The sequence below is a fragment of the Mustela erminea genome, chromosome 12 (assembly GCF_009829155.1).
Source record: "Mustela erminea isolate mMusErm1 chromosome 12, mMusErm1.Pri, whole genome shotgun sequence".
Classification (NCBI taxonomy): Eukaryota; Metazoa; Chordata; class Mammalia; order Carnivora; family Mustelidae; genus Mustela; species Mustela erminea.
In genome coordinates this window covers 21,027,927-21,040,592 of record NC_045625.1, presented here as the reverse complement: position 1 = coordinate 21,040,592, position 12,666 = coordinate 21,027,927, and the positions used below count along the sequence as shown (strand labels likewise).

Below are 12,666 nucleotides of genomic sequence, written 5' to 3'. Positions count from 1 at the left end.
CAATTTCATCCCCCACTTGGCCCCCCATCTCATTTCCAAATCCAGAAACAAAAATCAAACTGTCTAGAAGTTCATTCCATTAGTGTTTTTAAATGCTTTGGATCCTCACTTGGAGAGGCCCCCAGATTTTTAAGTGACGCAATACTTTGACAGATAACATGAGAGATCTTCTTACTTGGTACATTTGTTCTGATCCAAGTTTCCTAGGGTGCCTGCTCAGTTTCAAACAAGCTTCACTGAATACTGAAATATTGAAAATTCCTCCATCTTCTAAGAGATCATCTTCTAAAAGATAAAACATATGGAAAGGTTGCATGTCTTAGCAAAACATATCTTGGCCAAGTACAACGGAAGCTCTGATGTCTTACATGAGCCAGCAGGGTGTTTAACAGCAAGAACGTCCCATTTGGCTACAAGTCCTGACTCTACAACTTAACTGCATGACCTCAGCTAATTCACTTAGCCCTTTGAATCCTCAAGTTCTTCTCTGTGAAATCAAGTCATCTGCTTTGCTTTTCTTCCATCACAGGCTCCTGAGAGAATTGGATAAAATAATTCATATTTAAAAATCACCATAAACTAGTGGCACCTGGGTGGCTCAGTCAGTTACGAGTCTGCCTTCAGCTCAAGTCATGATCCCAGAGTCCTGGGATCGAGTCCTGCATCCGGTTCCCTGCTTCTCCGTCTCCCCCTTGCTCATGCTCTCTCTTGTCCCCTCTCTCTCTCTCCAAATAAATAAATAAAATCTTTTTTTTAAAATCACCATAAACTGATAAAGTTGTGTTATTTTTAAGAAAGTTCACCCTATCACTTGGATAGTCCACACATGAAATGTCCTGAAGGTAAGCTTGTCAACACCTAGAAAGTCACAGAGTAACGAAAATGTGCATAAAAGTCAAAGACCATCGATCAGAACTCTCAGCGTGGGTGTTTCCAACCTAGAAGATGAACAGAAAGGAGATGGCCAGGCAAGATGTCTGCTTCTCAGCAGACAGTATTTCAAGAGCCACTCAGGTAAGGACAAAGACAGTAAAGTAATCAGAAAAGAGACTTATTTCAACCCCTGGATTTAAAAAAAAAAAAAAAAAAAGGCACTCCATTCCACCTGCAGTCTAATTTACTCCTTTACTGTTCTATTTTCTTCAGGTAGTCATGAAGAAGGAAGAGGTTTATTACTGATGAGTAAAAAACTCACAGAGCGTCCAGGAATACCAAGGCTAATTTTCAAGGAAGAGCAAGTTTCCCAAGAAGCCGGTACACTTTCAACAAATGAGAAAAGATTTAAATGTCTATCAGAGAGAAACTTTTTATTACTACCTAGAAAACTTCATTTCTCCCATGCGAGCCTCTGCCCCCTAAGCAGGAAGAAGGACAACAGATTATTCTATTCAAAATCAAAACTCTCCAGAGCATATCACATATCACTCACATACGCACCACGAAGCAATTAGCTGGGGGAAAATATTCTCGGCTGTAACTGGAAAATGTAAAAATATGGTTATGAGAGAGAATCTGAAGACCTTGTGCTTCCCTTCATCTTCACAACTTTGAAAGATTTCATAAAGACATCAGCAGCGAAAATTGCCACGTTTGCATATGATTCTGAGGCACCCCAAATATACATGTGCAAGGATGTCTGTTCACAAACAGAACCTAAAGCAGAAATACCATCTGCACAGCTCCCGTCTCTGTAGGACCGGCTCGCTCACAGCCATGAGACTCTGAACTCAGGGGACAATGGCAACGTGAACAAAAGCATCTGGTTCCCACTTCCCACCCCCAGTTCTGACAGAAGCGGCTGAAAGTAGTAAAAATGGGTCAAAATTTGCATCTGTGTTGGAAGGAAGGGTTGGTTGACATACACAAGGCATCAACATGAAGACGTTTCCACTCAGCACCGTGGGGCTGAGAGCTACGACGTACAACGTGCCCTCAAGCCTTTCAGGGAAGGAAGTGGGGACGGGCTGGGGCCCACAGAGGTGGGGGTTGGAAGGGAGGAGGGCAATAGGACAAATGAGTGAGGGATGCTCCATCTGGAACAATTTAGCCTGGTCGCTCCTGCTCCTGCCTGCACATCCGAATCACCCAGACACAGCAGATCTGAGGGACAAGCACACGTCTGTATTTTGTTGTAACGCACCAGGCAGAGCTGATAGGCAGCCAGGGTAAAAACTGTATATATCACTGTAACCACTACTACCAGTAATAATAATAATAATAATAATAATAATAATAATAATAATAATAGTCCCTCCTTAGCTACTAGAGATCAGTATCATGGAAGGACTTCTATGGGGAGGCCTAGGGACCTGGAAGTTCCACCTGACAGAGAGCCTGGGTGGGCAGAAGGAGGGACTTGGTTCCCTCCTGCCTCTGCAGACCAGAGTGTCATAATGAAGTTCAGACAACACGATGCTGACCCAGAGCAAGTTTCACCGATCAAGACAGCTGAGTACTCAGGGGCACACAGGCAGCTCGGTGGGTTAAGCGTGAGATGCTTGGTTTCAGCTGGTCATGATCTCATGGGTGGTGAGATCCAGCACCACTACCCTCACCTCCAGGTCCCTTACCCTCCCACTCCCCCAACTCCCCTGCGCTCAGCAGGGAGTCTGCTTGAAGTCTCTCCCTCTGTCCTCCCCACTCCCCACCCCCTCACCCCTCCCCCTGGGCAGGGGCATGCTCTCTCTCAAATAAATTAGTAAATCTTTTAAAAAAAAAAAAAAAGATAGCAAAGTGCTCAGAAATAGGGGTGCCTGGGTGGGTCTGCCAGTTAAGCTTCTGACTCTTGATCTCAGCCCAGGTCTTGATCTCAGGGTCATGAGTTCAAGCCCCGTTTGGTCTCCACACTGAGTGTGGAACCTACTTTAAAAAAATAAAAAGTGCTCAGGAATTATGTTCAGGGCAGTGTGGGCTTTCTCACAGCTAGCTGCAAGTCCGAAGGATGCTAGGTTATCCAATCAGCAGTAAATCCTTCAAGACGAAATCTGACATAAGCACACTAATATCATCCAATTAAAAGTAAGAGCAAAGAGAACGCCATCCATTTTATTAGGAGAGAAATATCAAATCTAGATAAAACTTTTGTCTTCTAACAATCTCATCTAGAAGCCAAAAAAAAAAAAAGCCTATGAAATGATTCTATAAAGATTATGCTTGAGAGGCAAAGAATGAAGATTCTTTTGAAAAAAAAATTTGGGCCAAGTAATAGTAAAATTAGGCAACTTTTTTTGTATTTTCAGTAAAAAATTTTAAAGATGGATTAAAGCAGATAAAGGATGAGCTAATAAGAGACTGCAAGAGTGGAAACTGGTTGAGAGAAGCAGAAATAAAAAGGGAACTAGGGGAGGGGTCACTGGCTGGCTTAGTCCATAGAGCATGTGACTCTTGATCCTGGGATTGTGAGTTCAAGCCCCACCCTGGGCATAGAGCTTTTAAAAAAAAAAAAAAAAAAAAAAAAGGAACTAGATGAGACAAGGAAATGCAAGTTCAACAACAAAATATAACATGCTTTAGAAATAGTGAAGGCCAGAAAGGTCGATGCATATATGCATACGTGTCCGTACAGAATACACCTGCTGCACTCTCACAGAAGACAGAGGGAAAAGTCAGGGAAGGGCGAGAGTGAAGACCAGGGCAGACAAACCTGGAATTCCATATAGGAGCATTTGATGAGCCAAAATACCAATTGAAAAATTAAAAAAGCAATAATCAGAGATTTCATGAAAGAAACTATTTTTAAATGTATAAACGTGACATGGGAAACATGTCACAAGGCAAAAGAAAGAACTAAGTTTCCTTGCTGCCTAGAGCCTACTGACAAGTCCTTGAAACAGGCAGAGTGACCTTCCCTCTGGGAACTCAGCCGCCTGGATGTTGACACTGGCTAGCAGCAAAAGACAATCATAGCCCAACTGCACCCTACCCCCATCCTGGGAGTCTACTTGAACCTATACATTCCTTAGGAAACTTCTTTTATCTCTACCTTACCAGGAAATATGTGAGCAATCATCCTCCAAGCATATGGCCCGCTGATACACATCTGAAGGGTCTCATGACTAAGGGTTTACTAGATAGCAATAAATGACCTTCTCCTAACAATAACTAGTCCCCTCAGGTCCTGGAAACCTTGTTTCCAAAACACCTTGGAGGCTTGTGCTTCCCCCTAACCCCCAACCAACTTCAGTCACCCGTGGCAACCCCAGTGCAGCTCCTCCTGTCCCCATGCTTTAATAAAACCACTATCAGCTCCAAACCCCACCAGTTCAGATTACATCAAATGGACCCAAATCTGAAGATCCAAAAACCCTCTTCGGTACTAGGAAAACTTAGTGAAAAACAATAACATTTATATCACACCTGACTAGTTTTCAGGAGGGAAAGGTCCTTTCTGTCTCATTCACTACTGAATTCTCAGTGCCTCAAATAATGTCAAACACACAAGTGGTCAATAAACACTTACCATGTGCATGAAAATAAATAATTAGTCTTGAATTTCACACATAAAGAAAGCCTCTGTGACACTGAGGCTTAAAAATCAGATTATCTATAATGGGATTTTTTTCTAAAAAATCAAACCATCTTCAAATTCTCTTTCAAAAGTTTAAATTCCCAAAATCAATGTGAAATGCCTCTAGAATTCTACCAACAGAAGGTATGTACCAGGAATTTTATCTTCTGTTGAGCTCTGATTCACTTGTGAAGATAGCAAAAAGACATTCTCACATAATCAAGGGCTCAGAAAGTACCCCTTGGAAAGAAGAAGATAGAAATCATTTTGCAGTGAAATAGAAATGTAGAAAAAAATAGAGAAACTTTGGTATGAAAGGACTGGTAGTAAGCACCGAAACTGTTAAAACATATACCTGTTTAAATAAGTGTTGCAAACATGGCTGTAAATCAATATAAAAATGAATTATTTAAAAATGCAATACAAGTTAAAAAATAATTTAAAATAAGAAGTTGGCAATAAAATGCTGTATTAAGCCAAAAACATAAAGGAAGCAACAGGGGAAAGAAAAAAAGGAAGTAGAGAATGCTGACTTCCTTATCTTATTCAGGAAGAAGTTAACATTATTTCAGTCTGAACACCGGTAATCAGAGAAATACACATTCAAATAGGATTTTGTTTGTTTTTTAATGTGCAATATAAAATAAAAAATCTGTACTGTTTGTATCACCAAAAAAGAAAATCTGTGTCACAAAAAGGTAGAAAACAATGGACATAGTGAAGAAACGTTAGGAGAAAACAAGAGGACGGAAGAAAGAAAAATCATATTACAAAGAACGCTAAATGTAAATTGTTCATCTACTTAAAAACAAAACTTTTCTCAGAATTCTTCACAACATATGCTGCCTCCTGGAGTACTACAGCAGTGTTACTGAGATAGATTTTAAGAACAAAAGTGTTGGTGGGGGTGGGGTGGGGAAACAGGTGAAGGGGATTAAAAGTACCCTACTCGTGATGCGCACTCAGTGATATATGGACCTGCTGAATCACTCTATTCTACACCTGAAACTGATACAACACTGTATGCTAACTACACTGAAATGCAATTTTTTTTTATTTAAAAAAGAACAAAAGTGGGCAAAGGCATATTATGCAAATAGATGTACAAAGAAATCAAGAAAACCAAGGTTGCTACCAAATTATAATTCAAGGTAAAAAATTTTAAACAGGATGAAGTGAGTGATTTGTTATTAATGAAAGTTAGACTCAGGGGCATCTGGGTGGCTCAGTGGGTTGGGCCTCTGCCTTTAGCTCAGGTCATGGTCTCAGGGTGCTGGGATTGAGCCCCGCATCGGGCTCTCTGCTCAGCGGGGAGCCTGCTTCCTCCTCTATCTCCACCTGCTTCTCTGCCTACTTGTGTTCTCTCTTTCTGTCAAATAAATAAATAAAATCTTTTTTTTTTAAGCTAGAATTTACAAGTAAGACATCAGTCATGGACATAAATATCGTAACTTTAAAATGTGTGAATCCAAACAATTAGAATTTCTGAGAGAAATTGAGCAAAATGGCAAACTGAGTATCTACAAACCACTACCAACAACAAAAAACAGAAGTCTGGAATACATTTATTAATAGAGTTGACTAAAGACTAGATCTTACTCTACTCACAAGCAAATGTACAGATTTATAATCACAAAACTTTCCCAAATAATAATCCCCAAGGGAAATGATAATAAGTTCCCCTCAAAATTACCAAAATGTAATAAAACTAGAAATTAACAAAAAAGTTAAATGTTAAAAAAAAAAAAGAAAATCTACCATTTGCATAATTCACTTGTAATTAATCCTTCAATCAATGGGGAAATCAAATAGCAATTGTGTAATGCTTTGAAAGCAAACATAAAGAGAACAAATATTAACACACACATAAATAATTCTTCAATCAAAGAGAAAATCAGAAGGACAATTATTTCAATGACTTGAAAGAAGGGATAAAGAGAGAATGTATCAATGCTTAAGGAATTCTGCCAATGCTTAAGTCCAAAAGCATTAAAGAATTTTATTATCAAACAGGAAAGAATGGAAATGAGTTGAATTATGCATTCAACTCAAGAATTTAGTAATAAAACAATATAACCAACTTAAGAGAATCAAGGGGAAAAAAGTAATAAAACTAAGGGGAGAGATTAATGAGGTAGAAAAAAAAACACTTAAAAACCTAAAAGTTTATTCTTCGGGGAAAGAAACAGTAATAAAACAGAAAACTCAAGCTAAGCCAATCAATTTTTTAAAAGAGTGAGAAAACCAAACTTAGGAATCAGAATAACCTGGCGTTGCATAACCTGTAACCCCAGAGCAGTTGTAAACAAATATTGCATATTTTGCCAATATATTTAAAATCCCAACCAAATGAGCACTTTTTTAGGAAAATATAAGCTATAAAAATTGCCTGAAGAAAGTGTAGGAAACATAAATAGATCAAAAGAAAATCACAGAGATCAGCAAACTTATCAAAGAATTATTTCCCAAAAAAGGGTGAAACTTAATGATCCTACAAGCAAATGTGTCCAACTTTAAAAAAGGAAGGCAGGGGCGCCTGGGTGGCTCAGTGGGTTAAGCCTTTGCCTTCGGCTCAAGTCATGATCTCAGGGTCCTGGGACCGACCCCTGCATCGGGTTCTCTGCTCAGCAGGGAGCCTGCTTCCTCCTCTCTCTCTCTCTGCCTGGTTCTCTGCCTACTTGTGATCTCTGTCAAATAAATAAATAAAATCTTTTTAAAAATAAATAAATAAAATAAAAGGAAGGCAATAATTCCAAAGTGATACAAACTTTCCCAGAGCATAAAAAAATATGGAAAACTTCCCAATTCATTCTAAGAGAACTAGTGTAAAGCTTCAATGATAACAGATCGCCAAATGTACAGGCTCTAGAGGAGAGAATGGCAAATCCTTACACCAGTGCATATAAAAACAGAACAGATAAAACTTAAGTACATACTGAGTAAATGCAGAAACGTGCTTTGTTCCCAGTTGGAATGGCTCCACATAAACCCCATTTCTCACTAAATTAACTTCCAAATTTAATCCAATTCCACTTAAAATTTCAGAGAGAGTAAAGAGCTCTGGAGACATTTAACAATTCATCCACGGTCCCCTAACTCTTCAATGCAGAGTTAAGATACAAAACCAGGTCTGTCTGACCCAAACGCCACCATCCTTTTCCCAGGGAGAGGAGATTACCTTGCAGAGGTTAACTGGATCTTAGTAAAAATCGCTGACCCTTTCTGCCACTTCAAACCCCTCAGATTGTTTTGGGAGGTTGGGGTACCAGGTGGTGAGTATTATAGAGGGCACGGATTGCATGGAGCACTGGGTGTGGTGAAAAATAATGAATACGGTTATGCTGAAAATAAATAAATTAATTTTTAAAAAAATCGCTGACCCTGAACAGCAAGGGGTCATTCTAATGGAATAATGACACAGGAGTTCAAAGTCTTTTAAAAAGACATATTTCCCCAGAAAAACTACGCAATGAACCACAGACAAGTAACAAAACGACAATAAATACATCTCTCTCAATTACTTTGAATGTAAATGGACTAAGCTGCAATCAACAGACAGGATGTCAGAATGGATTAAGAAAACAGACATACTGTGGTGCCTGGATGGATCGGCAGGTTAAAGCCTCTGCCTTCGGCTCAGGTCATGATCCCAGGGTCCTGAGATCAAGTCCCGCATTGGGTTCTCTGCTCAGAGGGGAAACTGCTTCCCTTCCTCTCTCTGCCTGCCTCTCTGTCTACTTGTAATCTCTGTCTGTCAAATAAATAAATAAAATCTAAAAAAGAAAAAAGACATGTATATGCTGCCTACAAGAAGCAGACTTATGTATATGCTGCCTACAAGAAACTCACTCCAGACTGACAGAAAGTGAGAGAGAAAAACATCTATCATGCAAATGGATGTTAAAAGAAAATTGAGATAGCATACTTATATGTGACAGAATAAACTATTTTTTAAGATTTATTTATTTATTTGAGAGAGAGAGAGAGAGAAAGAGCACTTGAGTAGGGGGACAGATAGAGGAGAGAGAATCCCAAGTGGACTCACCGCTGAGCGTGGAGCCCAACGCAGGGCTCTATCCCACAACCCCGAGATCACGACGTGGGCTGAAATCAAGAGTCAGATGCTCAACTGACTGAGTCACCCAGATGCCCCGGGACAAAATAGACTTTTAAAAAAGGAATGTAATAAGAGACAAAGAAGGACACTGTATAATAATAAAAGGGACAATCCAACAAGACAATGAAACAATTATAAATATATTTATGTACCCAACATGGGAGCACCCAATACCAAAAGCAATTACTAACAAACATAAAGGAACTAATCGATGGCAACACAATAACAGTAGGGGACTTCACCATTCCCCTTACATGGATGGACAGATCATCTGTGGAGGAAATCAACAAAGGAACAGAGGCTTTGAATGACACACTGGAACAGATGTATTTAACAGATATATTCAGAACACTCCATCTTAAAACAACAGAGTACACATTCTTTGCAAGTGCACATAGAACATTTGCCAGAACAGACCACACATTATGCCGTGAAACAAGGCTCAACAAATTCAAAAAGATCAAAGTCATACTATGCATCTTTTCTGACCACAACACTTTGAAACTGAAGTCATCATAAGAAAAAAATTTGGAAAGACCACAAATACAATGTAGGTTAAATAATATGCTACTAAACAATGAATAGGTCAATAAAGAAATCAAAGAAGAAGTAAAGAATTACATGAAAATAAACGAAAATGAAAACACAACAATCCAGTATCTTTGGGGTGCAGCAAAAATGATTTTTTTTAAAGATTTTATTTATTTGAGAGAGAGATCACAGAGGGGAAAGTGAGAGGGAGAAGTGAGAGGGAGACTCCCCGTTGAGGAGAGAGCCTGATGGAGGGCTCAATGCAGGGCGCGATGCAGGGCTCATTCTAAGGCCCTGAGATCATGAACTGAGCCAAAGACAGATGCTTAACTGACTGAGCCACCAGGGCGCCCCAACAAAAATGATTCTAAGAGGCAAGTTTAGAGCAGTACAGACTGACCTCAAGAACAAAATAAATCTCACCAAAAAACCTAACCTTATGTACTAAAGGAGCAAAAAAAAAAAAAAAAAAAAAAAAGGAACAACAAACAAAAGCTAAACCCAGCAAAAGGAAGGAAATAATAAAGATTAGAGTACAAATTAATTATAAACAAACAATAGAACCAAAAAACCAAAAAACAAGAGAACAGATTAATGAAAGTAGGAACCAGTTCTTTGAAAAGATCAAGAAAATTTGATAAACTTCTAGACAGACTCAAGAAAAAAAGAGAGAGAAAGAGAGAGGACTCAAACAAAATCATAAATAAGAGAGGAGAAATAACAAGAAACACCACAGAAATGCAAACAGTTGGAAGAGAATATTATGAAAAATTATATGCCAACAAAATGTGCAATCTAGAAAAAAACGGATAAATTCCTAGAAACATATAATCTACCAAAACTGAAACAGAAAAAAAGAAAACGTGAACAGACCAATAACCAGCCACGAAATTGAATCCGTAATCAAAAAACTCCCAACAAACAGAAGTCCAGGACAAGATGGCTTCAGGGCCAAATTCTACCAAACATTTAAAGAATTGAAATCTATTCTCTCAAAATTCCAAAAAATAGAAGAAGGACAACTTCCAATTTCATTCTATGAGGCAATTATCATCCTGATACCACAGCAAGATAAAGACACCACAAAAGAAAAAGAACTACAGGCCAAATCTCTGATGAACATAGATGCAAAAATCCTCAACAAAGTACTAGGAAACTGAATCCAACAATATACTAAGAAAATTATTCACCACGATCAAGTGGAATTTATTCTCAGGATGCAAGTGTGGCTCAATGTTCACCAATCAATCAACATGATACAAGAAAGGATAAGAACCATATGATCATTTCAAGAGATACAGAAAAAGCATTTGACAAATACAACATCCACTCATGATAAAAACCTTCAACAAAAGTCTAAAGGGAACATGCCTCAACATAATAAATGTCTTATATGAAAAACCCACAGCTAATATCATCCTTAACGGGGGAAAACTGAGAGCTTTTCTCCTAAGGTCAGGGAGAAAAATAAGGATGTCCACTCTTACCACTTTTGTTTAACATAGTACTGGAAGTCCTAGCCTCAGCAATCAGACAACAAAAAGAAGTAAAAGCCATCCAAATTGGTGAGGAAGAAGCAAACCTGTACTATTTACAGGTGACATGACACTATATATGGAAAATCCTAAAAACTCCACCAAAAAACTACTAAAACTGATAAATGAATTTGGTAAAGTCACAGGATACAAAATCATCATACAGAAATCTGTTGCATTTCTATACACTAATAATGAAGCAGAAGAAAGAGAAATTAAGAAAACACTCCCAAGGCACCTGGGTGGCTCAGTGGGTTAACCCTCTGCCTTTGGCGTGGGTCATGATCCCAGGGTCCTGGGATCAAGCCCGGCATCAGGCTCTCTGCCTCTCTGCCTACTTGTGACCTCTGTCTGTCAAATTGAAATGCCAATTGAATATTACCCCCACCTTAAAAGACCACCAGAGACGTGAGTCAAAGCCAATCAGCAAGGGTCGTTTATTGCAGGTTCGAACCTGGACCTCTGCAGCGCTCGTTGCCGATAGAGAGGTCCAGAGCTGGGTTGGTGCAGGATTTTTATAGACAGATACAAACAAGTTTCGGGTGGGGCTGAGCTGATTGATTGATAGTTTGAACAGGCATACTTGGCGTCAGTGGATTGGGTCAGGGGACCCCGAGCGAAAGCAGACAAAGCAATCTTAACAGAAGCAGAACTGGCCGGTTAGCCCACGCATGCGAAAAAAAGCACTACCAGGATATTGGAGGCCTGGTTACTTATCAAGTAAAGACAATTGGGAGTCTCCTGGTGGAATGTTACATTCCTGCTATCAAGCATCCTTGTTAATGAGATTTAGGTTTAGAAGAAATTGAACTTTATTTACTTTTCCTTCTACCTCCGCCTCCTTCCGTTTTCATGGAGGGGAGGGTGACATTAGGGCTTGAGGAACTGAGTTCTGTGTCGCTGGAAATTGGGCTATTGATAAGGTAACTTCTTTGTTGTAAATCTCAAGGACATTTGCAAACCAAGGGAGACTCCTACCTTGCAGGACTGTGATCTCTGCAAGTTAACTATTTATCATTTTATGGCAGTCAGGGGTGCCTGAGGAATGCTACACATATGGAGGGGAGCGGGTGAAGGGGGGGGTGCAAGGCGCCAGCCTTTGCTTTGTCCTCAGCCAGCCTCCTGCTCCTTCAAAATCAATAAATAAAATCTTTAAAAATAAGAAGAAAGAAAGAAAAAAAAAAGAAAACATTCCCATTTGCCCCCAAAACAACAAAATACCTAGGAATAAACTTAACCACAGTGTGAAAGACTTGTACTCTGGAAACTATAAAACACTGATCAAAGAACCTGAAGACAACACAAAGAAATGGAAAGACATTCCACGCTCGTGGATTGGAAGAACACCATATTGTTAAACTGTCCATACCACCCAAAGCAATCTACAGATTTAATGGAACCCCTATCAAAATACCAACAGCATTTTTCAGAGAACTACAACAAACAATCCTAAAATTTGTATGGGACAGCAAAAGGCTGTGAGTCGCCAAAGCAACTCTGAAAAAGAAAAAACTGGAGGCATCATGATTCCAGACTTTAAGTTTTATTACAAAGCTGTAGCAATCAAAATAGTATGGTACTAGCACAAAAACAGACATATAGATCAATGGAACAGAAGAGAAAAACCAGAAATAAACCCACAATTACATGGTTAATTAATCTACGACAAAGCAGGAAAACAATAGGAAATGGGAAAAAGATAGTCTCTGCAACAAATGGTGTTGGGAACTTTGAACAACAACAGAGACCGCTCTCTTTCACCACACACCAAAATAAACTGCAAGTGGATTAAAGACCTAAATGTGAGATCTGAAACCATAGAAATCCTAGAAGAGAGCAGACAGTAATTTCTCTAACACCAGCCACAACATATCTCTAGATATGTTTCCTGATTTAAGGGAAACAAAAGCAAAAATAAACTACTGGGACTACATCAAAATGAAAAGCTTTGCCAGAGCAAAGGAAACAATCAACAA

The 12,666-nt window shown here is 39.1% G+C and overlaps 1 protein-coding gene across 5 annotated transcripts in view; it reads right to left on the bottom strand.

The window, feature by feature from the left end:
* Window positions 1-12,666, bottom strand: part of SUSD1 (sushi domain containing 1) — a 138,275-nt gene that overhangs the window by 64,541 nt on the left and 61,068 nt on the right. For all 5 annotated transcript variants that reach the window (XM_032308466.1, XM_032308464.1, XM_032308467.1 and 2 more), the window contains exon 9: window positions 176-285. In XM_032308466.1, coding sequence (XP_032164357.1) covers window positions 176-285 — 110 coding nt within the window. The remainder of the gene's footprint in view (window positions 1-175; window positions 286-12,666) is intronic.